The 26,525-nt window shown below is 39.4% G+C and overlaps 3 protein-coding genes and 1 long non-coding RNA gene across 5 annotated transcripts in view; 3 read left to right on the top strand and 1 right to left on the bottom strand.

Moving 5' to 3' along the window:
• Positions 1–759: 759 nt before the first annotated feature.
• On the top strand, positions 760–6,100 carry parietopsin. The gene is made up of 4 exons (XM_088416641.1): positions 760–1,099; positions 2,756–3,084; positions 4,469–4,714; positions 5,945–6,100. Exons 1-4 carry the CDS (start codon positions 760–762, stop codon positions 6,098–6,100), a joined length of 1,071 nt encoding a protein of 356 aa, XP_088272767.1.
• A 99-nt stretch (positions 6,101–6,199) lies between these two features.
• Positions 6,200–14,561, top strand: LOC148422689 (dopamine receptor D2.L; the record flags this gene model as incomplete). Its single annotated transcript, XM_088416640.1, is given in 6 exon segments — positions 6,200–6,257; positions 10,422–10,630; positions 11,098–11,270; positions 11,272–11,551; positions 12,415–13,047; positions 14,406–14,561. Coding segments are annotated over 6 exon segments (1,509 nt in total), but the record flags the coding sequence as incomplete, so codon positions are not given.
• A 2,479-nt stretch (positions 14,562–17,040) lies between these two features.
• Positions 17,041–25,312, top strand: LOC148422688 (uncharacterized). Its single transcript, XR_015865904.1, has 3 exons — positions 17,041–17,157; positions 19,138–19,199; positions 24,678–25,312. It is a non-coding gene; the product is annotated as an uncharacterized LOC148422688 (long non-coding RNA).
• kcnd2 (potassium voltage-gated channel, Shal-related subfamily, member 2) overlaps positions 18,919–26,525 on the bottom strand; it is a 69,087-nt gene continuing 61,480 nt past the window's right edge. For both annotated transcript variants that reach the window (XM_088417290.1, XM_088417291.1), the window contains 2 exons: positions 24,613–24,833; positions 18,919–21,181 (listed from right to left, as the gene is read on the bottom strand). In XM_088417290.1, coding sequence (XP_088273416.1) covers positions 21,001–21,181; positions 24,613–24,833 — 402 coding nt within the window. In that variant the 3' untranslated portion in view covers positions 18,919–21,000. The remainder of the gene's footprint in view (positions 21,182–24,612; positions 24,834–26,525) is intronic.

The following is a 26,525-nucleotide window of genomic DNA, read 5'->3' as shown; positions in this document are numbered from 1 at the left end:
GGAAGTTTGGTATTTTAGCCGGAAACATGAAGTCAAATCAACACTTCGTGGACCACATAAAGTGATGCGGCGAGCCAGATCTGGCCCCCGGGCCTCGAGTTTGACACCTGTGTTTTAAGGCAAACCAAACTCTGCTCCTATTATTAGGTGGAGTAAACGAAAGAAATGCCAATTGAAAAAATAAGATGAAATAATGTTGAATACATTTTAAGTGTGTTCGTCACACGCTTACCTAGTTTTGAGATGGCAAAAACTGTCCAAAAGAGAGATTAGGAATAGGAAAAATCCAGTTTTTTCTCCCCACTAATTTTTAAAGGTTGAAGACAACTTGCAAGTTTGTTTTTTGAGCCAAAAACTTCAAGTCAAATCAGCATTTGGCGGGCCGCATGAAATGAAGTGGCGGGCCGGATCTTGCCCCCGGGCCTCGAGTTTGACCAGTTATGTTTTAGGCCCTGCAGCTTGTGTAAATGTGCTGCCCAGGTAGTGAAGCAGTATACTATCCAATATTCCCACAATGCACATCGTATCAGCAAAATGTCATCCCGTAAATCAGTTTTGGGGACCCTGTTGTCCAAATCGCCCCACTTTCCAATTAGCGTTATAGCTGCAGGTTTTATGGAAATTAATCTCCCTCCAAATCCTGTTAGGATCCAATTTGTCATATTGCGCAGGGCAGGCAGATGCCCGGCGGATCAGAAATGATAAGATCAAGCCGGTCGGGGAGCCGGGCGCGTTGGCCCGGCGGCTGCCACTCGCGCCATGGACGGCAATAGCACAGCGTGGAGCTCGGAGGCTGCCGAGGCTGCCGAGGCTGCCGAGACGCCGACCATCTTCCCCCGGGTGGGCTACAGCGTCCTGGCCTTCCTCATGTTCATCAACACCATACTGTCCGTCTTCAATAACGGCCTGGTGATCACCGTGTCTCTGAGGAACCCCGGCCTGCTGCACCCCATGAACGTGTTCATCCTCAGCCTGGCCGTGTCCGACCTCATGATCGGCCTGTGCGGCTCCATGGTGGTCACCATCACCAACTACCACGGCTACTTTTTCATCGGCCACGCCGCTTGTATCTTCCAGGGCTTTGCCGTTAACTACTTTGGTGAGTGTGAGCGGAAATCGACATAAACCTTATGTACAGTGTAAATGAAAAAATTAAATTCTTCATTTAGGTTGTAAGCATTAAACATGAAGATTTTGTACGTTTGGGGTGTAAAGTACCTCGTGATACCTGAATTTATTTCCTATTTTTAAAATGGAAGCATGGAGTGTGTTAACGCTACAATGATTTGGAAAAGCACATTATAAACACAAAATAAAGGTTTGCGTTGCTCCTACTTCATTTGACATCTCAGCATGTCATTTCAAAAAAGTTGCCAATTGGCACCAAAACTGAATCCGTCAAATATCTTCCAAAACACTTGTTATTGGCACTCTATCTCCTCAACTCAGCAAGTTTGCGGTCCAAAAATGGCTAGGTAGCACAAGTCAATCTTAGTGGTCCAAAAAAGGATATCGTGTCCCAGAAACCAGAAAAACTAATGCTTGTAAAAGGTCCCTCGGTAAGTGTATGTAATGCATCAACCTGCAGTGGCGGACTACGACGTTATTTTTGGCTGCATGTGGAACAGGTTTCATATGAGTTTGCAACAACAGGCGTCAAGGCGTTAAATAATATTTGGGTCTAGTTTGAAACGTGCGCATCAGGGTTATCCAAACCTTTTCGTCTGCATCCAGAAAAATAGAATAAGGGCCACTTTATTATCGTAAAGTAAAACCAAACAAACAGGCAAGTGATGTATTTATTTTTAACTCATTCAATCCCCAAACATATTTAAGACTCCACACATCGAGCTACTTATGACGTTTTAATTCCTTTATATATATATATATATATATATATATATATATATATATATATATATATATGATATGTGTGTGTGTGTGTGTGTGTGTGTATATGTGTGGAGTTTGCATATTCTCCCCGAGCCTGCGTGGGTTCTCGCTGACACTCCGGCTTCCTCCCACTTCCCAAAAACATGCATGGGAGGTGAATTGGCCTTAGGTGTGATTGGGCGCATGATTGGTCGTTCGTCTCTGTGTGCCCTGTGATTGGCTGGCAACCAGTTCAGGGTGTCCCCTGCCTACTGCCCGAAGCCAGCTGAGATGGGCGCCAGCAAGCCTGCGACCCCTGTGGGGACAAGCGGCTATAGAAAATGGATGGATATATATATATATATATATATATATACTGTATATATATATATATATATATATATATATATATATATATATATATATATATATATATATATTTTTTTTTTTTTTTTTAAGGTTTAGATAGTGTCTAAAAATGGCTGGTAATAATCATAATTAACAATCCTCCAGTAAAATACTTGAAAAAAATAAAACTACTATAGTACCTGGAATTGAGTGTCTGCACTTGAAAAAACGAACAAAAAAAATGTAAAAACTTCTCTTTGGGATTGAATAAGTTAAGAAAAAAAACGCTTTCTGTAAAAAGTGAAGATGCAAATTAGGATTTTTTTTTCTCACTTCTAACTATATCATTAACATGAATTATTGAATTATTAAAGAGCGTTGTGGGCCATTTTAAAATGTATTTTTAGTTTGGTCCGCGGGCTGCAAAATGTAGCCCCCGGGCCACAGGATGGACACCGCACGTGTCCATTAAAAGCCACGCCCTAAATACAGTACACGACTACAAGACTGCAAATGTGCGTCCCTCTTTCCACAGGCCTGGTTTCACTGTGCACTTTGACCCTACTGGCGTACGAGCGCTACAAGATCGTGTGCAAGCCCCACGCCGGTCGCGAGCTGAACATGCGGCGCAGCGTCATAGGGCTCATCTCCGTCTGGCTCTTCTGTCTGTTCTGGGCCGTAGCGCCCCTGTTGGGATGGAGCGGGTACAGCCCGGAGGGCGTGCAAACGTCCTGCTCCCTGGCTTGGGAGGAGAGGTCCTGGAGCAATTACAGCTATCTTATCTTCTACACGCTCATGTGCTTCATTTTTCCGGTGGCCATCATCATCTACTGCTACTCGAAAGTGCTTGCCTCCATGTGGAAGGTACCCAAACTTGTACCTAGTTTGAAGTTTAGATTTCGTAAACAAAGGGGCAATCTGTGCATGCGGTGTCTGGTAGGAAGGGGATGAGACACCAATAATGAAACGAGATAGCGCACGTTTTTGAGTCCAGGTCAAAGAGATGGGATGAGATTTGGGCAATGCGGTTAGGATTTTTTTTTTGCAATCCGTCTGATATGCCAACATTTTGCCATTCATTTCTTCAACTGTAAAACAAAGTGTCGTCACACAGGTGATTTGAAAGTCAAAAGCACATCCAGTATCTCTCCTGTATAGAGCTGATTATATTATTTATTATTATTTTATAATCGTAATATTTTTATTTGTATTTTAATTATTATCATTTATTATTATTATTAATACATTTATTTTTGTATTCATTTTTATAATAGTAATATTTTTTGTATTTTATAACTTTTTATTAATATATTATTTTGTCATATTTATTTCATTTACTTTTTTTAGTTTTACCATTGAATGACCAATTTTTATATATTTTTTTGATAGTCAAAATGTTTCTTAACTTAAATTTAAGCTTTTTTCAGAGAGCTTTCTCCCCATATTTTTTTGAGGACTTTTGAGGTGCTACAGATGTTACTAAAAAATATTTGTGTCAAAGTGAATACGTGTGAGGATTTTTCTCCTTTTGTCCAAAATAGTTACTCAAATGACCTATTTTAAGCAGTGATTACTAAAGAATGGAAAGGTAGAACCATATTTTCTTTTTTAAGGTAAAGAAAATAATCCAATCTTTCATATGGTACCACCATTGTTTATGCAGTAATTTGATACAGTATTCCGTCGGCCTTGAAAGACGCGTCAAAATGCTTGAAATTTCCTTTTCAAATACTGCTCGGCCCTGAAATAGTTAACTAGTGACTTCTGAACAACACTTTGTTCTGGTGGGTCATGAATCACTATTTTTGCAGTAGAAAGAATTGTCGCTGCGGGAAAAATTTCAAAGTAAAACAGCGGCACAGCGTTTGCCCCTACATCACTTAGTATGGAAAGGTTTATTTTGAAATGTTGTCCGGCCTCCTCACAACATTTGGCGGTGTATTTTACTGTCGTACAGCACATTCTGCTGCCTGTACTGTTGCACTTGTGGGAATTTCACGTCAGAGGGAAAGCATTGAAAAGCGACACTAGGGAGGTGAAATTTCACCCAGATGGGCAGTCAAACTACTGTACAAGGGTATCTGGTCTCTGGTATCTGGGCCTTCAATTTCCTTAATCAAGTCCACATATCAATACCGCCGCTATAACATCACAATCATCAACAGCATCAATATTATACAAAATAAATAATCAAATAAAATACACACTCAATGTTCCTAAATGACCAACTGAAGAATTTTCTTCTCAGCTGAACAAGAGTGTGGAGCAGCAGGTCGGGCATTCTTTGCAGAAGGAGACACACCACGCCATCAAGATGGTCCTGGCTATGATCATTGCCTTCTTTGTGTGCTGGCTCCCCTATACCGCCCTCTCCGTAGTGGTGGTGGTGCACCCGCAGCTCCACATTCACCCACTGCTAGCCACCATGCCCATGTACTTTGCCAAGACCAGCCCCGTGTACAACCCCATCATCTACTTCCTCTCCAACAAGCAGGTACATTTCCCATGGATATTTGTTGTTAAACTCATTTTCTCTCCCAGGAGATCAAAGCGTAAACAGTCATTTACGTCTATCACGGCCGCCGATATGGAGAACGCAAGCACAGCTAGCTAGCGGCTATATTATGCTAAACGCATTTATAACTGAGCTCGTGCCATTTGTAAACGCTGGCAATGTGTCAACGCCGGTGTAATTAAGTTGCAAAAAGTTGCAATATGGACACTAGTCAAGCTGCTGGGAACAACTTCAAAATAAAAGTCTCAAAAATCGCCTATCAATATTTACGTTTAAGAATGCAGACATTGAATCCCAGTTACCTATTTACATATTTAGATTTGTTCTAAAAGAATAAAGTACCAATACAAATGAAGTTTTAAAGGGTCTAATGTTTCATAAATCCGAGACTGATGGCATGTTTTAAGTCTTTTTTTTTTTTTTTTTTTTTAATACCCAATAAGGCTTTGCACTGATTAAGGCACAGGTGTTAAACTTAAGGCCTGGGGGCCAGAAGCGGCCCGCCACATCATTTTATGTGGCCCGCCAAATGCTGATTTGATTTCAAGTTTCGAGCTAAACTTGCAGATTGTCTTCAAAAATAACCATTTTCTGTTCCCGATCCATCTTTTGAACAGTTTTTATCGGCCTCTGTTTTCAAAATTAGGTAAAGATGTAAACCAGCAAACATGGCGTTTATTAGACGCATGTTTTTCATTTTTTAGGTCCTAAATTTTCAGGATTTTAGAGAAATTAAAGCGGTACGTTAAAATTGAAGCTTTTTTAGACTATTTTTAGATTTATTCCTCTAATAAACACTATAAATACAATGTGGCCCACGATAAAAATTAGTTTGACACCCTTGGCTGAAAACTCATTTAACCGGGGGTACAACACTGAAAAAACAACCACAGCTTGAGTACATAATTACCTAAAGTAACTGATTACTCGAGTGCTTAATTCCTTATGAACAGACCCTGCTTTTTTAGCTAAACATTAAAAAAAAAAACATGAAAAATAATATATATCTATGAATATCTGGCAGTGAATGTATGGACTCTTAAATTTCACAACAATATGCAAAAATACTTCTTTTTTGTGAGTAGTATTTATCAATATTAAAATGACCTTTTTGGGTGAGACCTAGCTGCTAAACATTCATTTTTTTTCCATCTGCTTGTTGTTTCTCCTTCTTGTACATAATTCCCTTTTTTTTTTCTCTCCCGACAGTTTCGAGAAGCCGCCCTGGAGATGCTGTCCTGCGGGCGCTATATTCCCCGCGGGACGGCCGCCGTGGTCAGCATCAGCATGCGGCCCATAAACAGGATGCACCAGCCCAACTGCTCCAGTAGGATCAACAGGCACAGCAAGGTTCTACCTCTGTGAGTGGCTTCCTTAAACTTATTCAAAGACCACCGCAGATGGGGGGATGGAGGCGGGAGGGGGGTGGGGGGGGGGGGGGGGGGGGTCTGGACAGGCAGACTGACAGCTGAGGAGCAGGAGGAGGACAAAAGAAGCAAGAAGAGTCCTTCTGCTGCACACTCAAGCAATCCAAGACAGGCCGAGTGTTGTTCTCCTCACTTCGTCTTGTCCGCGATTGTCGCCGTAGACGCCACCAGGCTCTTAATGGCCACTTCATTAGGAACGCTTGATCCCGGTTGTATTCGAAATGAGGTAAACTTACTTTGAAATCAAATGAGTGGCCCCAAAAAAACATCACAATCTACCGTGTTTAAAAAGCATCATTTAGTACCAGTTATTTTTGGACCATCTCTCAGCCAAACGCTTGTAAACATTAAAAGAAATATACATAAATTCCTTGGAGTAATTGTCAAAAAAAAAAAATGTAAAAATATGTTTTGGGAGTGAATGAGTGAAGAGGCGTGGCCAAATGAGTCATTTTTGATTGGGTCGTTAGTTTGCTTGTAAGCTTCTGGGTATGTGTTGTGGCTTCTCATTTATATTTGTTATTTGACTGCGTGTCTTATTCGTAAACAACTTTAAGACTGATTAAAAAAATGATCATGATAAATGTTGTGGCCAACCATTGTAGAATAGAAGTAGCGTATAGTTTTTATACATTCCAATCTAGTTTTGTATTTGTACGTTTTTCTGTCCTGTAGACCTCCACTTTTCATATCGTCCGACTTTAAAAGTAAATGTCATCAATTATTCTTTGGTGGTTGATTCAATATTTACTGACCCCCCCACCCCCACATCACTTACACTTGAAATGTAGTTTGGTAATTTCCGTTAACCTCTAGGGGAAATATTGCATAGATTGTTAAAACATGTCGACTTTCAATATGGCGTCCTGCAGTCCCTTCTTAATGCTTGCAAACAGGAGGTGGAGAGGTCCCTTCGATAGGTGTCAACTTTAGCCCATGTCGGTCTCATTTACTGCCATTGAAATTTGAAAATGTAACACGATGTAAACACGATGTTTTAACATACGGTTCCCCCGATTTTTGCATTAATCCTTTCTACGGCAACTCGCGAACAGGGTGCAGTAGAAATTTTTGTGTTGGGACCCCATAACCAACAGGGGGCGCTAAGGCTTTCAATGACTTCATTGAGTGGCTTAGCCGAACTCCCCTAATGCAAAGTTCTTGCTTTTCATTGTTGGACTTGTTGTTGACAAAAGGTTTCGATCCAAGAACTAAATGTTGCTGGAAAGATTTTATTTTGCTGCAGGTAAGCCTTTTATTTCACGTAGCGCGTAACATTATACCTGCATAATTCCGTCTGCGAAAGCTGCAGCACTGAGTAGCTGTTAACATTTTTCTTCTCACAAAATTAAATTCCTCAAAACAAAACAGTCTTGGAATATATATATATATATATATATATATATATATATATATATATATATATATATATATATATATATATTTTACAAAAAAAACAATTTCGTAAGTAGAGGTACCTCTATATCTCCGAAATGCATGAAGACTGAAGAGGATTCTTTATATACAAGTTGGAATACTTTTTCCTGGGAGTAGCACACTATGTGTCTCCTAAGACGAATATGTCCAGCATCATTTTCCGGATGGGGACGCGAGGAAATAATACATTGTGTTGATCTAATCCCAGATTTGCCGCAAAGTCGGTAAGCTTCGCATCGAAAGCGAAGAGCGTTTCACACTATATCGGCAAACAGGATTATGCAATGTCACGCTGTAATCCTCCAGACCGGCTCGCCATCATTACCTCGGACCGCTCAACAAGTCCCATCTGGCCCAGCTTCTCACCTTAGGGTGGCCAAATGGAATGGGCAGCTGTTCGCCGGCGCCGCAATTATAAGTGCTCCCAAATTTGTTTTCATTTCAGCGCTGTTGAACTGTAAAATTGCTTTTGTGACGACCGGTTGTTTCTTTGAAATGAGCCGTTTGTTTGATAAGACTGAGTATGTACTGTAGTTGTATGTAATATTAATAATAAAATGAATCATCTACAACTGTCCAGGTGTCAGTCGAGCCATGCAACATTCCCTCTATCCAACCTTTCATCCATTTCTCTATCTATCTATCGATCTATCTATCGATCGATCGATCGATCGATCGATCGATCGATCGATCGATCGATCGATCGATCGATCGATCGATCTATCTATCTATCTATCTATCTATCTATCTATCTATCTATCTATCTATCTATCTATCTATCGATCTATCGATCGATCGATCGATCGATCGATCGATCGATCGATCGATCGATCGATCGATCGATCGATCGATCGATCGATCGATCTATCTATCTATCTATCTATCTATCTATCTATCTATCTATCTATCTATCTATCTATCTATCTATCTATCTATCTATCTATCTATCTATCTATCGATCGATCGATCGATCGATCGATCGATCGATCGATCGATCGATCGATCGATCGATCGATCGATCGATCTATCTATCTATCTATCTATCTATCTATCTATCTATCTATCTATCTATCTATCTATCTATCTATCTATCTATCTATCTATCTATCTATCTATCTATCTATCTATCTATCTATCTATCTATCTATCTATCTATCTATCTATCTATCTATCTATCTATCTATCTATCTATCTATCTATCTATCTATCTATCTATCTATCTATCTATCTATCTATCTATCTATCTATCTATCTATCTATCTATCTATCTATCTATCTATCTATCTATCTATCTATCTATCTATCTATCTATCTATCTATCTTGCTAGTTAGCTAGCAAAGCTAGCTAGTGTCGTATTTGGGAGCTAGTTTACTAGAAGTCTAAATGCTAGCATGAAAAATGAGCCAGCTAGCAAGCATTAGCTAACATTATTCATGACCAAAAATGTTTGTTTGTCTGTCTGCCTAGCTGGCTAGCTAGCTATCTGCTGTCTTATTAGCTAGCTTCCTAGAATGAAAAATGCTGGCATGAAAAATGTAAGCTAATGCGAGCTAGCAGGTTAAGTATAGTATGCTAGTTAGCTTCTGAAGGGATTTATATAATTTTATACACGATAAGGGATTTATATAAATCCCTTCACTTCCTATCACTTTTCATTACAAAAATGTCTGTTTATCTATCTATCTATCTATCTATCTATCTATCTATCTATCTATCTATCTATCTATCTATCTATCTATCTATCTATCTATCTATCTATCTATCTATCTATCTATCTATCTATCTATCTATCTATCTATCTCTATCTTGCTAGTTAGCTAGCAAAGCTAGCTAGTGTCGTATTAGGTAGCTAGTTTACTAGAAGTCAAAATGCTAGCATGAAAAAACTAGCTGGCTAGCTAGCTATCTGCTGTCTTATTAGCTAGCTTCCGAGAATGAAAAATGCTGGCATGGAAAATGTAAGCTAATGTGAGCTAGCAAGTTAAGTATATTAGTATGCTAGTTAGCTTCCTATCACTTTTCATTACCAAAAATGTCTGTCTGTCTGTCTGTCTGTCTATCTTTCGAAAATGCTAGCTTGCTAGTCTGGTTGCTGGCTAGCTTGCATTAGCTAGCATTTTCCGTTCTCCTCAAAATATCCACCTATTCATCCATCGGGAATAATCACATTACAGAGAGTATTTTTTCACGCAAAAACGGTGGACTGCTCACTACTTAATGCACATTTTATAAAGTATAGCAACACGTTCTCATACGTGATAACACAAATTCTGAGTTATTCCTCACTATGACACGAAAAAGCATACAAGCTTTTATGTGAAAATAAGTCGGCTACTGCAAATCATCCGAAGGCCAAATATACGTCCAGTTTGCTCTCACTGCAGGTTAAGTACAGTATGCTTGTGTTAAAGTCGAGCCCATATACTTGATTTGTATGTACAGTATATCCCCCCTGCACCACTACATCCTTTTATTATGTTTGAGTTATGTTGTAATCATTTTTTATGTAGGTAGTTGGAAAAAAATTAAACAGCGGTGCAACCACTCTTCAATTAGCAGCCATTTTTTTCTTCCGCTCCCTCCCGCGGATTTAATTGATGTGAATGCAGAGAAGTCCCACGTGGCCCGGCGGTGTTGTTGCGGGTGATAATGAAAAGGGGAAGGCACTTTGGCGAGCGTTCCGCCTGGCGAGAGAGAACGTAAGCCGCACCACGCCCGTAACATGTTGAAGTCATGCCAAGTCCCGAAAGGAACTGCACCGTGTGCGGGGAGCACATCCAGGCCGCCTTCCTGGCGGCCAACTGCTTGATCCTGTCCTCCACGTCCGTGGTTGGGCTGGCGGCCAACGCCTTCGTCATCCTGGCCGTGTGCAACCAGAAGAGTCTGCGGACTTGGACCAACGCCCTGGTGGTCAACCTGGCGGCTGTGGACGTCCTACGATGCATCTGCGATTGTCCCGCGCTGCTGGCCGTCCTGCTGCTCGATGACGGGAGAAGTCAGGGTGCTCAACGGGGATTGTGTGACATCCAGGTGGACTACGTCTGTTCTTCTATTTATCCATACTTTATTCATCAGTACTTCTGCTATCCGTTTACCGATTTGTCTTCTGTTTATTATTGTGAGGGGATTTTTAGGACTTAGGTTTTGGGAGGAGCACAATGTGGCAAGATTACAATCGAGATTCAATAGTAGTGTGTGTGCGTGCGTGTGTGTGTGTGTGTGTGTGTTTGCATGTGAATGTGTATGTCCCTGCTATATTATCAGTTATCAATTCATACAACAGCATCTTCTTTTCCAAGAACATAACGGCCATCCATAGACCATTTTGCCCTGTGGTTAGGTCACGATGCCTCCTTTCTTCTTGCGCTCCCTCCTAAAACAAATGCTTTTCAATAAAATAAAAGTAAATATGGTATAGCCTTTGCACATTTATTCTAACAGTCAGTGTTTTCGTCCTTCCATCTGTGAAAAATCATTCTTTCTTCTGCCCAGTCCAGGTGGCGTCTTTCTCCTTCATCTGCTGCGTCCAGCTCTCCACTCTGGCCTGCATCGGTGCCGAGAGGTACCAAGCCGTAGCGCGCCCCTTTGAAACCGGCGAGAGACGGCGGCGGATCTTAGTGTCAATCCCTTTCACGTGGCTCTCGGCCATTTTGGTGGCTTTCTTGTGCCTGCAAGGACTCGCCCGTGCACGTGAGGTGCCACGGATCGCCGCAAACGTTCTCCTATGACACGTTTGGGATTTACGTCCTGTTTCCGCTTTGGACGGCTTGTTTCGGAGTCATCGTCGGGTTCTATGCTCGGATCTTCGCGCTCATCCGTGCGCACAATCGGAAGATATTTGACAAAGGTATCTTACCTGTATCCAAGAATGACAAAACGGAGAAAAAGATGGAGGACAAAGTCAAGGAGCCATGCGTTGTCCAGGTACAACAAGCTGAGGCCGTTTCATCCGTGGAGGATTTCGATTTGGATCCAAGACAACCACCAAGGTGTGTCACAATCGCTTTGCTACTCTTAACTCTTTCAATCACAAAGACGTGTTATTACGTAGTTTTTTTTGAAAGACATTCAATCCAAGTTACTTTTTTTTGCTCAAGGAGGGTCTAAACCCGGATGAGAACTGCCACTTACAAGCGGAAGTGATCAGTTGCCACACTTGTGCAAAATAGCTTGCTGATGGCTTCAGTGACAGAAAGTGGAACATAACACTCGCGTTTTTGTTAGCATTAGCATCTAGCTTTGTCGTGGTATTGCTCAATGTGGCTAAAATTCTTGGATCGCCCCAAAGATATTCACAATGGGTGGGGTTTGCCGTCTGGGTCATTACCGGATATTAGTGTTGTATTATAAACAGTCTTGTAGTCTTTTTTAAATTGAATTACAGCTCAGAAATTATCACACAGCATTTTGATTGCATTTGATGTGACATTGTGACCTGTATCTTCTTCTGTCATGTATTGCATGTCATTATGCAAATGCCACCCAGTGTCCAAAATGAGACACTGCAGCACCATTCTGTTTAATTTCCTTTGCACTTCACTGTACTCCCGTAAAAGCGTACAACCACATATTTTGATTGGAGCATTTTCCTATGTTTATATTTATGGATATTTATGTTTCGTTGTATTTATTTATTTATCTATTCATTTTTAGTTCATTTTATCTTATGTGCTCTATCGAAAATATGTATTTTATGAACAATTTTTAAAATACATCTCAGGAAAAGTGATCGAAATCGAGAGTGAAAAAAATGACATTCATTGTTAGTGGTTAAGTGTCAAAATTGGTGAAATGTGATCTGAACAGTATGTGAGAATTACAGTTATAGAGACATTGCAGAAAATAATCCATTGTCTAAATGTTCCATCAGAAACGAGAAAGGGTTAAACGCCAACGATCCCGAACCTGAAGCTCTTTCCACCGAGGCGCCGGCTGCCCCGAAAGCCGTTAAAGCCGAGCGCTTAGAGCGGAGCCTTGTGGAAACCGGAGCAGAACCAACCGATGGAGACGAGACGACCGGTGTTAAGTGCTCAATCACAAAGCCGAGTGAGCCGACGGGCAATCGCGCCGCCGAGAAGCGATCCGGCCGCCGGGTGACACTTGACAAAGCACCTCGCCAAGTGAAAGCAACAAGCCTTCACGTTTGCGCGTCAACACGCGCCGCCAATCCCGTCGGGTCACAGGTGAGCGCCGCCGCCTTTGGGGGAGGCTCGGCGGTGGCGGCGGAGCGGCCGGAATGGAGTCGCGACCCTCTGGAGGCCACCAACATACAAGGCGCCGTGTGCATGATGCCGCCCACTGCCGGCAGGGAGAGAAACAGCAAGAGGAAGGAGAGCAAGATTGCCAAACGGGCGGGTTACATCATCCTAACGTTCCTTGTCTTCTGGATGCCGCTCGTCGTTACCGTACTCATCAACTGGATTGTATATGAAAACAGGAACCCGCAGGTCTACATACTTACAATATCTTATATCCATCTGTCTGTCCTGCCTTCCTTCCATCCATCATTATCCTTTTTGTCCATCCATCCATCCATCCAGCCATCCATCCATTATCTTTCTCTTTGTCCATCCATCCATTATTCTTCTTTTTGTCCATCCATCCATTTTGCTTTTTGTCCATCCATCCATCCATCCATCCATCCATCCATCCATCCATCCATTTTCTTTCTCCATCTATCCATCCATCCATGCATGCATCCATCCATGCATGCATCCATCCATGCATGCATGCATCCATCCATCTTTCTGTCCTTCCTTCCTTCCTTCCTTCCATCCATCATTCCATCATGCATCCATCATCCATCCATCCAGATTATCTTTTTGTCCATCCATCCATCCATCCATTTTCTTTCTCCATCTATCCATCCATCCATGCATGCATCCATCCATGCATGCATCCATCCATCCATCCATCTGTCTATCCTTCCTTCCTTCCATTCATCATTCCATCATGCATCCATCATCCATCCATCCAGATTATCTTTTTGTCCATCCATCTATCCATCCATCCATACATCCATCCATACATCCATCATTATCCTTCTTTTTGTCCATCCATCCATCCATCCATTATCTTTCTCTTTGTCCATCCATCCATTATTCTTCGTTTTGTCCATCCATCCATTATGCTTTTTTGTCCATCCATCCATCATCCATCCATTTTCTTTCTCCTTCTATCCATCCATCCATCCATCCATCCATCCATCCATCCATGCATCCATCCATTATCTTTTTATTTGTCCATCCATCCATCCATCCATCCATCCATCCATCCATCCATCCATTAATCTTCTTATTGTCCATCCATCCATCCAGCCATCCATTATTCTTCTTTTTGTCCATCCATCCATCCATCCATCCGTCTCTCCTTCAGTATCCTTTTTTGTCCATCCATCAATCCATCCATCCATCCATCCATTATTCTTCTTTTTGTCCATCCATCCATCCATCCATCCATCCATCCATCCATCTCTCCATCAGTATCCTTTTTTGTCCATCCATCAATCCATCATCCATTATTCTTCTTTTTGTCCATCCATCCATCCGTATTGCTTTATTAGCTGATCCAGATGTTCCTAATATAGTGTCTTGGATGTGCAAACGTAAACATACCTGGTTTAGGTGTTCAGTATTTCCACACCATTTTTGATGAAATACATTGTAACTGAAATGGATTCATGTAATTTTTGTGGCTATTTTGAACATCCCTTATATACTCAATCAAAAGTCTTCTAGAGACACAATTGAAATCGACACAAAACCCCAAAATGGATCTGATGTGACGTTCTTCTTCCGTGTTCCAGAATGCGACGACGCAGGAAGTGGAGATCCTGTCAGTGTCTATCGCCTGCATCACATCACTGAGTAACCCAATAACGTACGCCGCAGTCAACCCTCACTTCCGGGCCGAGTTTTATCGTCTGAAAAGCAAGCTGACATCCTCTGCGATCTGCCGCTGATGTTTGCCTTGCCGTCCGTCAAACGCCGGCTCACTTAGTCGCGGAGCATCTTGTAGTGGGAGCCCATTTCAGATGATTTCATACCAAGTGCTCGTTGCATTGTGCCTGAGAAAATATGAGGCGGGATCGACACTAGCGGCTCTGTGGGAGTTCGACTCGAAAGAACCTGAGGCGCGGACCACCCGCTGGGCTGCTCAGGTCCAAACGTGTTCTTCAGTTATTATTGTTGTAATGTAAGCTACTCTTGGGCACCTTCGCCCTTGGGTCTTTTTCTATATAACCAACTTTTCTGCTCGTTAGTGGACGTTTTCGTGAACCTTGTTAAGTTCATGTGGGTCATCCCATATTTGTTATGCAATCACCTAGTATGTTTGTTATGCAGTCAGTTAGTATGTTATGTGATCAGTATGTTGGTAGATTAGGATGAATGTTTTTTGTTACCGTTGGTTGTGAAGAAGAGGAACTGACGCGCTCAGGCCAGCGACTCTACGGCGGTTTTGTGACCCGACCTGTTGCGCATCCTGTTACTGAAGAAGGAGATAACAGCATGGAGTCTAAACTGCATTCCACATCATCGTAAAACAATTGCTTACATTGCTGCCAAATGCGGTCCTCCTCCGTTCTCCTCATGCATTAGAAAGAAAAAATGCCTTTTCTCCTTTTTTGTGTATAGTTTCTCACAGATGTCTAACAGGTGAGCCTAACATTTACAGAAATTGAAATTCTACTGAAATACATCTTGCTAGTTGTACAGTCAACCAACAGAGCGAACTTTCCTTTTTTTTTAACATTAAAGGGATATTGTTCCTTTTGCAGTATTGTGTCCATATTTTGGAGATTCTTCCACTTCTACTCACAGTTTTAGCCAAGGGATGGCACTTTTCCAGAAGTGTGATAACTAAGTTAGTCATGCCATTTCAAACTTTGACATGATGTCACCTTTTGGGTGAAATTTCAGCTCCCTAGTGTCTTCTTTCACTGCTTTCCTTTGATGTAAAATACCTTTGACATAAAGATCAAAAGATTGGACAAAATACTGCACAAGGTTTAGAATTATTTAGCCATTTTCAGCAGTAAAATTGTCACATTTTTTCTATTAATACTTTGATAACAATCTTATTTCAAATAAAATTAATACTTTTAAAAACATTTTTTGTCATCAAGACTCAGGTAACAATTCCCACATCGCGGATCGTCAGTTTTGTCATGTGACATTTGCCACAAATATATATATATATATATATATATATATATATATATATATATATATATATATATATATATATATATATATATATATATATATATATATATATATATATATATATATATATATATATATATATATATATATATATATATATATATAAACATACATACATATATACAACAATAATTGATAATGAAAAGAATCATTTTAGACTTATTTGATGATATTAATATGAACTTTTCACAATTGAAAATGGCTATGTAAGTTTACTATCACTATAAAATGTAATTTCGCAGGGAGTATCTGCACTTAAAATCAAAATTGCGTCATTCTTTGGCTACACCGGAGTGCGGTAAACCCATTAAACACCACTTTCAGAAAATTAGATCATTACATAAAACTGCTCCCTCATTCAAAAATTCATCAATGATGCAATCCGGCCGAAAACAAATTTTTAAAGTCTGCGGTGTCCAACGAAAAAAAATTGTACCCAAAGTGGCCATAGAGCTTAAAGGTACAATTTGAAATAAGCATTTTAAAAATCTGAAGGTAGAAATGACAAAATCAGGTAGAAATTCACACCCTTGAGAACATTCGTTACATTTGCATTTTACCAGTTTAAAAAAAACAAATTGGACACAAATTGCCAGGCATACAGTTTAGCTTTCTAAATCCTGAAACAAGAAAGACATGGCTCATTCTGTGGATGTTTCAGTAGAGCAAAAGTATTTATTCTAGCCATCTTACCAAATGCACAATATGTCATTATCCCCCACTGTCTTTTTTACAAGGTGTCCCCATAAAAAATGGATTTCATTTCGTGGTCTAATAACATGACGGGCTGTTGTATCCTTTGCGGAAATTTATTGTACGTAATTGCGTTTAAGCTTTTTCATTGTGGTTGGAATCCTCTGAAAGTTAGACGTTGTAATATAGTTTTAAAAGCGGTAAAATGTCTTTTATTGATTTTATTCCGAATTCATCGTTCTAGTCGTGGTTCACTCATGTAATTTGAATCACTCATGTAATTTGAATTTGAAATAAACATCTGAACTGAATATCCAATTCTCACACGACATTTGCTTTGATTTTTTTTTGTCTTTTTTGAGTTATAAGTTTTCATATTTAGAGAAGAAATAAACTCATATAGGTGTTAGTGTCCACGTTTTTCCTCAATTTTACACAATATCAAGTGGTTGGGAAAAAAAAAAATATTTTGAGAATAATAACGCTCTTGAACGTCTCACATGTTTGAGACTCCGCCCATTTCCTCGTTCCTCTGGAAACAAGCCTCGTGCTCTGCGATTGTGGCCTATCTTTGTTTTTTTTCTGGTTCTACAGTGAAAATAGTGAAGTTAATACATTTCTGCGGAAATCTTGAGCCAGGTGAGTGTGTGCAGATTCATTTCCACCTATTCAAACACACAGGTTTTGTAAGCTAAATTAAAAATGTGTGGTTATATTTCATTTAAAAATACAATGTATTTGCAGTTAATCTTCTATAACTCTTTTTCAAAATCCATTTAGGTACAAATGTTCACTTTTATTTACAGATATCCACATTTGAACCCCTCCCACAATAATTAAAGTTATTTATGAATATTTTTTTTCCTTCAACCACTCAAATTATTCAGTGGCATCCGTTCTATCCATACATTTATGTGAAGTGATGATGGCACTTTAAGAGATAGCCATTAACGGTCTCTACTGCCATCTACTGTCTTGAAGTGAAACACAAGTTATGAAAGAATTTTCTCTGCTGAAATAATTTGACCGCCGCTCAACGGAATGTTGCAGAAATTGCTGGAAAATCAATGTAATGAATCCAATTCAAATGCATCTAAAAAAAAATGTAATTTTAATGGATTTATACGGTCCAAAATTTGGACAATGATTATTTTTGTACACATAATCTCGCACATCCAGCTTTAATCACATAGAAATGACAGAATTGTTGCATTTTGAAACTTTACATGCGTTTATCATCTGCTGGAATTTTCAGCTTCCTAGTGTTTTTTTTTTCCCTATCGATTCTTTTATGATATCATAAAAAAATCAAAGCATTTTCCATCATTTGTACCATAATGCCACAAGGGTAAATGATGTCCATTTTTTTGTGGGGACAACCTGTGAAGTTCTGCCTCGCCAAGAGTCCTCCATTTCATTCAAATCAAAAAATGTTGCAGGATTTTACATCAGAACACACACGCACACACACACGCGCGCCGGCCTCATTGTGTTGTTTCCTTTTTCAGACAAACCACCTACATGAAGCAAAGACAAACTTTAATAGAACAGAATTTTGCAATGACAGCATGCAAATCCTTAATCCGACCAGTCAACAGACAGAAAGAGAACGCCAAACACTGTCCAAAGCAAACTAAATCTAGAAAGAAGAAGATCCAACTTCCCGATCAGTCAATTCCTGGAGATATTTACAATATGAAAAATGTACAAAATGGGCCTTAAACACAGTGAAATCTACCCAGTCTTTTTTTGGGAATATCATGAGAATCCACAAGAGAAATTTTTGCCAACTCTATCCGGGTTAAAGGTCGCTTAAATTCTACCTTATGACCTACGATGCGTCTTCTTATTTGGTGGAGTGGCTTTCACACTCGAACATTTTTTTTTTTCCCCCACAAAAAAGATGTCAGGATGCGTCGTCGGACTGCACAAGCGCAGGGTGGTATCTGTCACAACGATTTTCAAATCCAGGTTGCACATTTTGTGAATTTACAAGAGTGGTAGTGGAAGGGTGAAAATTAATTCAAAATGATGCTTCAATGCTCTAGCAAACTGGATGCTTACAGTGGTACCTTGACTTAGCGCGTATTGTGGGGGAGAGGGCTAAGTAAAAAAAAAAAATCTAACACAAAATATAACACTGATGGATTCAGACGTTGGTTCAGTCTGCTTGCTTCTTTTAATGAAAACAATGTGGTTGGTTTTATATATATATATATATATATATATATATATATATATATATATATATATATATATATATATATATATATATATATATATATATATATATATATAAAACCACATTGTTTTCATTAAAAGAAGCAAGCAGACTGAACCAAGAAGGTAACATATATATATATATATATATATATATATATATATATATAAAACCAACCACATTGTTTTCATTAAAAGAAGCAAGCAGACTGAACCAACGTCTGAATCCATCAGTGTTCAGAAACAGGGGCATTAAAATGAGATTTATTCAGTGTCAAGAATTCATCAAGCGCTCCAGTTTGGATTGTATACTTACCTGTGTTATCTTATTTTGAAATCTATGCTTTTACCATGCTGTATTTCCTGTTTACGTTCCCTGTTTGTTATTTCGCTTTGTAGGCAAAGATTGTTACCTTCTTGGTTTCAAGAAAACTAGCAGACCGACACGCAGGAGCATTAAGGTGACATTTTTGTCTTCTGAATTCTTCAAGCGCTCAATTTTTAATGTTCAGTTATTTCTTACTATGAACATTTGTGCTTTTGATCTAGAAGGCCGCGCTATATTCCTGTTTCTTTTTTTTCCTACCTTCCCGAAACTGATCGTCTGTCTCGCGTTATATTTTGTGCACCAATCATCTCCTATAGATGTCGCCCTATTACCTAATAACGCAAACATAATTGATTACAATCCAAATGCAAGCATTTTTTAACATTTTCCCAAACATACTAGCGTCTCAAATCAGCTCATTCGATGGCACTAATAATGATTCAGTCTACGCAGAGGCTAAAGAATATGCGCAGGTAACAGAGAGGGGATGGATGAGCAGTTACGCACAGAAAAATAGAGTCTAATACTAATAATACTAATAATAGAGAAAAATACAGTACAAGTATTACAATTATACTCCTCCTACGTACTTTAAATACTTGTGAACTCACTTGTGAAAGACACAAAAACAAATTTGGTGCCTTGAGATATGAGATTACACACATGTAATTCAAAACAATTGTGTGTCAAATGATCTCATCTGTGCGGCACTAATATGATTCAGTCTATGCAGAGGCTGAAAAATATGTGCAGGCAACAGAGAGGGGAGGGGTGAGCAGTTACAGTGCATGCCTTTTCGTCCTGTTGATTAATACGCAATGTGGAACTAGTTAGTCCTAATGACAACACGGGTAGCCTGTTTAAAAAAAAAATTGTGACTGACTGAGGATAGAACCAGAATGACATTTTTTCATTTCTTGTTCACGTTTATCCTGTTTTATTCTGTGCAAATATTTTGTATGACAAAAACACAGATTGTGTTCAATTAGGGCAAAAATATTTATTTTTTATTTTTTTGTCATCCTACTCGATTATGATTCTAGTCGGAGCAATCAAACTAAAGGTTAGATTTATTGAAAATAATTCTTTGCAAAATGTTCAGACAGTAATAATGTATGCTTATATTAATGCATATTTCAAATTTATGTTAAACATAACATTCACAGGTTGTGCTAAAAAAATAGTCATTCATATTTTCCTTTAATGCTGCAATTATATAGTCATGAAGTAACTTTTATAAACACTTAATCCTCACATCATTCTAACACTAATTTTCCAATTGGTGATTTTTCAAATGAAAAATTACTTTGATTTATTGCCCAGCCTAACGTCAAATGGAAAAATTGCTATGATCTCTTTTTATTTACAAATAGACATTTTGGACTTTCTTTTCCTAGCTATTATAATACCGCCAGATTCAAAATTTGGCCCTAGCCTACTTATAAGACGCAAAAAACATAAATAAAAAACAACCAAGTGATAACGCTAAACTCGGGTGCTTGTAAGTCAAGGTACCACTTTTCACGAAAAATATCCTTCACTGGGAGGGGAATGAACAGGTGTGCTTTGTCATCAGAGGCCCCCTCCGCCCCCCCCAAAAATCCCAACAACCGCAACAAACATATTCCAAAATAAAGTATTTGTCATTATGCTTAGGCAACGATGATCCCCTCGCGTTCCTCCAGCTGTGCTGTGCTTCACGGGACAAGATGTGCTGGTCACTTCTCGCTGTCGTCGTCCGCGTTTAAAAAAAAAAAAAAAAAAAAAAAACATGCAGAGAGAGTTTGACATCAGATGAGATCACCGTTCGGGAACAAATCATCTTGTAATCCCTCCGGGGTTATGGCAGGTTCATGCTCGCTGGCCCCCCGTCTCCTTGAGCATGGGGGAGGAGGGGAGGGGGGGAGTGGTGGTAGGTGGCGGCGGGGGGGCGTCTACAAGGCCGATACTCGCACAATGTTGCTCTGAGAGTACGCCGAGGCGGCGGAGGACGAGCCGTCGCCGTCGGGCGAGGTCGCCAGCGGGGCGGCCAGGCCGACCATGCAGGGGCTGACGTAAGATTGGTCACATTTCAAGGGGACCGTCTCGTCCAGTTTGGCGTTCAGGCTGGAGCGGCTGCGCGAAAAAAGCGCGGGACGAGTCAGTCGACTACAAAATGACACATTTTTTGCTGCGCGGGACGAGTCAGTCGACTACAAAATGACACATTTTTTGCTACGCGTGTTCAAGAAGCAGTTTGAAAAGTTACGCGGTGCAATGCTAATTTTAGTTAGCCTGTCTATGGCGTTTTCATTTACACGATAGCATTAAGCTAATACATGTTTGTTTCATATTGTGTTGTTTAATGTACTTTTGTTGTATATCCTGTTTCGCTTCATAATTTCTAGGGGTGTCCCAATCACATTTTTCATTGTGATTTTATTTTATTTAACCAAATACTTGGGATAAATGGGTTGAATTTTCTCATGCCAACTTTTGTTCTTATTTTGAAAAGTATCACTCAATCTCTTCAAACGTTTAAAATACATTAAAAAATAAAACTCAAATCTTTACAGACGGGCAGCTCTATGGCGCAGTGGTTAGCATGTCCGCCTCACAGTTCAGGGACCCGAGTTTGAATCCCCCTTGCTTTGGCCTTTCTGTGTAGGGTTTGCATGATCTCCCCCTGCCCGTGTGGGTTCTCTCTCATTGATGCATGGCACTTGTATTGGACATATTAAATTATTCTTAGGTGTGATTGGGTGCTTGGATAGCCAGCGACCCTTGTGAGGATAAGCAGCTCGAGAAAATGGATGGATGGAAATAAAGACATAATATTGACCTGTATCAATGTAAAAAAAAAAAAAATCATCAATAAGAAACCACCTTGAGTAACATGTCATATTAAAGCCCAAGATGCGGGCTTCCCATAATCGTGGTTATTTTGTCAATACACTGCAATATGATAACACAATGACTAAAAACATTTTTTCTTGAAAATGTCACTAACCTCCCAACACTTAGATACCAGATAGTTACCAGATACACTAGGATTATATATATATATATATATATATATATATATATATATATATAGAGAGAGAGAGAGAGAGAGAGAGAGAGAGAGAGAGAGAGAGAGAGAGAGAGAGAGGGTTTAAATCTTATGGCAATTTTACCAGTAAAGAGGTAAAATAAATAAATAAATAAAACTTTAATCAAACCCCATTAAGTAACACACCATATGGAAGCCAAACATTGGGGCTATTCAAATATGCAATTACCTGACTAATATGTGGCCATATGCTATCACAATAACCCTCAAATTATGATTTGGCATGAAAAATTACCCCGCGATTTTGTCAACTTCATACTGAAAGGATCTGGTCATTTTCAGCTGCATTTTTTTTGTGATTTTTGCCCTATTTAATGAGCGTTAATTTGATCATAAATGATTCATTTTAATCCCCCCGTGCAACATACTGTACGTCACGTATGGAATGAAGTCGTTATGCCTCAAACGGTTTAGCCACAAGCTAAATATGGCACTTTTAACACTTTTTCACTTTTGCTAACTCTCCGGAGTGCTCAGGGGAAAAAAAAAAAAAAAACCTCATGTACTGACGTGTGGAGATAAGAGTATGAATACATGCGGACAAAGTATTTGTCATTCACCGAATGTGTTTTTGTCGGCATGCGAGAACGGAGCTTGGCGCATTCGCTTTGCTATCTTCGCACGCTGGCGTGAACGGACGAGTTCACACCACACAACTAATGGATCAGTTGAGGCCGTCTGTGAAGCCAATTATCGCACTCCGCCGGTGTGCTATCAGGACATGCAAGACATTTCTTTTCCACACGGTATCTGCTGCATAGCGCTATCGCCGCAGTTGGGATTCAATTACATGTATGCCTTATTTATTATTTATTTTCGTATCGGCCATGGACTTGCATCAAATTGCGATCCGTTGATCTCGGAAAGAAAGGTGGTATGTTATTTGAACGAGACTTGACTGCAGAGTAAAAAAATATATATCTCAATGGATGACAGCGTCATGACACTTCTAGCAACAGATATTGGATCACAGACGGTGCAGTAACACATGTAGAGAGACAATGTAACTTTAAACAAATATTATTTCTTTTTGCTAATTATGATTAATATTACTGCAGTTGTTTGCCGTCAGGAATTCAAGCTAACTGTAGCAGCGAGTGTTTATGCTATGCAAGACAGTAACACGCTGCCAATGCGGCGAGAAGGCATCTCGGACTACGAACGTCAACAACATTATGTTGTTGTGAAATCAAGTTCACTCTCTAAAGATGCTAATCAAGGATACCTAAAAATGACTGAATCACATATTGATATTGGAGCGGCATGGAGGTGTGGTTAGCGTGTTCAATTCCAGCGCCGGCTTTCCTGTGTAGAGTTTGCATGTTCTCCCTGTGCCTGTATGTGTTTTCTCCGGGCACTCCAGTTTCCTCACACATTCCGAAAACATGCCAGTAAGTATATTGAACACTTTAAATTGTCCTGAGACGTGATTGTGAGTGTGAATGGTTGTTGGACTATGTGTGCCCTGTGATTGGCTGGCAACCAGTTCAGGATGTACCCCGCCTACTGCCCAGAGACAGCTGGGATAGGGTCCAGCACGTCCTATTAAAGATAAATAGCTAAAAAATTGAATTGTGGACATTGACATTGTATTATGTTAGAGGCTAGCGGCACTCGATGCTAGCAGCATTAGCAGTTATGCTCCACATTGGCTGGCAAAAGCCGTTAGATTACTTTTCAGGGTCAGTTGAAAGGATGTTGCTGTTCCTACTGATCACTTTTTTAACAAACCAAGCTTAGTAAATGTGTTTTTTTAGCTAGCAAAACATAGCCTACTGTGCTTTTAAATCTTTCTGAAATCTCACTGACATTTCTAGACAGTAAAATAGGTTGCTTCTACGCACAATTTAAATGTAAAAATAAAAGTTGATGATCTAAAAATGAAAAGTTCAAATATATTATTAAATGAAAATGTGTTTTTGTGTTCTGTATTCATAATTGCGCAACTAAGCAAAAATATATATCTTTTTCAATTTTATCTCAATACATGATTATTCGATTCACGTTTGAGTCGCATATCCAAATACCAAAATATTTGATAGATGTATTTTCACTACACTCTTTCATCACTGATTGGCTCTTGCACGGCTAACCAATCAGATGCTGCTATGGGCGGGACACTGCTGGCGCGAGGCTCTCTGACAGACGGTCATTTTTAGCTTTCTTTTCAGTAGCATATCCAAATACCAAAATATTGGATAGATTTATTTTCACTATACGCTTTCATCACCGATTGGCTCTTGCACGGCTAACCAATCAGATGCTGCTATGGGCGGGACACTGCTGACGCGAGGCTCTCTGACAGACAGTCATTTTTATCGAAACATCTGATTATTTCATTGACTTTTGAATAGCTAATCCGAATACCGAAATACTTGTAGGTTCATTTTCACTAAACGTTTTCACTACTGATCGTCTCTTGCACGGCGAGGATGAAAAGAAAGCGCAAGCCTACCTATTGGCCATGGGCCTCTCTCGGATCTGGATGGTGCTCAGCTCCTGGTTGTTTGTGCTTGGCAGGCTGAAGCTATTCTTCTTCCTGTGGCGCCGCGAGCAGCACGAGCCCAGGCCGTGCGGCGAGGACGACAGCGACGACGAGCGGGAGCCTGACTTTTTGATGACTGAGATCTCCATGCAGTTGGCCTGGAACGTCTGCTCGTCTACAAACTCGTGGTTCTGCGGGGAAAGGAATCAAGATGCAGAATGTTTGTTTTGGCGGCTCCTAGGCAGCAAATCTGCATTACAACAGGACATCCAAACTACGCTCTCGGGGCCATGTGTGGCCCCTCATCCATTTTTCAGTGGTTCTCGACGTATGCGAAAATGAAATGCCATTTGACACAGCCCGGAAAGCTAGTTATTTTTTTTTTTTAGGTTTATAACTTCATTAAATCCTGACATACAGTTGTTATTGTCTACAAACCTCTGGTTAAGTGACCTAATTGTTTTCTAATCACTCCACAATAATGAACAACAATAATTGGTCAGTAAAATACTTGGCGGGGGAGATAGTAATACACTTTAATGAAATTACAATTTTCCCAGATAATCGGAAGAATAATTGATAATAAAAACATTCAATGGTGGTAGCCCAAATATTATTGCTTGCGTGATTGTTTTAATGAGTTTGCTAAATTAAAGTAGAAGATTCCAAAGTGGCCTTTGTATTCTTCTGTTTGCCTGTATGCAAACCTCTTATGAAAATGTTTATACACCTCAGATGTAACATCATCTGCTTTGTTTTTACCTTGTCTGCCGGAAGATTGCATCAATAATAACAATGCGCATCCGGATTAAAAAAAAAAATAAATAAAATAAAATATATATATATATATATATATATATATATATATATATATATATATATATATATATATATATATATATATATAATTATAATTATGAAAATCCCTCCTACTTCACGGTGTCAGATATCGCGGTGGTATTTCGCGGGTTTTTCCAGGAAAAATTAAAAATATTTCAAAATAAAAAAATGATTAAAAAAATGCACAAAAATCGAAAAAAAAATTAAAAAAGCAAAAAAGTACATTATACAGTACTGTATTCATCAAATAACTAAGTAATATTAGTTAACAACTATGTTAAGAATTCTTCAAGCGTTAGAGTTCGTAACGTTTCTTTATTTTATTTTGAAATGCATGCTTTTAATTTGTCGGGTCGCGTTGCATTTCCGTTTACTGTTTTACGTTCTCTGTGGGGGGGGGGGGTCACTGTATCCTGCGTGAATCGGTGGTGGATATTTTATACTTTACATCAGGCACTTCGTTGGGCAGCGACAGGCCCTCTTAAGATGTTTCTGAACTAAAGTCTTCGCAAGTGTTATTTTCTTTTTACGCTATGAAAGATATGTAGGATTTTTTTTGACGTACTGTAAATTGGGAGTAGGGAAACGGGCTTCACTTTTGTGTTGTGTAGTGTAATGGCATACTTACGACACTAGGCGGTGTTTTTTTCTAAATCATAATGATGATTAATTTCGAAAAAAAAAAACAGCACAATCCTTTATACCTTTTTCTTCAGGTTAAAATATTTAAGATATCGGCGTTAATGTTCCAGAACAATTTACATTTATTATTATCTACACGTTTATTGAGTTTTTTCCCCCAACATGTTTCTAGTTTGAACAAGTATTGACATCAGTGTTTCATTTCAGGATTTTTAATGCACTTTAAGCTATTTTTTTCAGATACACAATAAGCTGTAACCTGTTGAGCAACTGCATAAAATCACATTTGCTGAACGTTGTTGCGAAAGGCTTTTTGTTCCTTTTGTTAATGTTAAAAAGTGAAATTCCCAGAAAGTCACAATGTTCAATCACTTGCAAGCTATTAGCACTACAGGCCTACT

Source organism: Hippichthys cyanospilos, chromosome 6, assembly GCF_059441005.1.
Source record: "Hippichthys cyanospilos isolate Australia breed blue-spotted pipefish chromosome 6, RoL_Hcya_1.0, whole genome shotgun sequence".
NCBI classification, from domain to species: Eukaryota; Metazoa; Chordata; class Actinopteri; order Syngnathiformes; family Syngnathidae; genus Hippichthys; species Hippichthys cyanospilos.
The sequence above is the reverse complement of the archived record's forward strand: the minus strand, read 5'-3'. Positions and strand labels throughout refer to the sequence as shown.

Bases quoted from the DNA above. Each gene is read 5' to 3' on its own strand.
- parietopsin (XM_088416641.1), top strand. From the start codon at position 760: ATGGACGGCAATAGCACAGCGTGGAGCTCGGAGGCTGCCGAGGCTGCC. The intron at 1,100-2,755 runs GTGAGTGTGAGC...CTCTTTCCACAG, and splicing joins CTTTGCCGTTAACTACTTTG to GCCTGGTTTCACTGTGCACT. The intron at 3,085-4,468 runs GTACCCAAACTT...TTTTCTTCTCAG, and splicing joins TGCTTGCCTCCATGTGGAAG to CTGAACAAGAGTGTGGAGCA.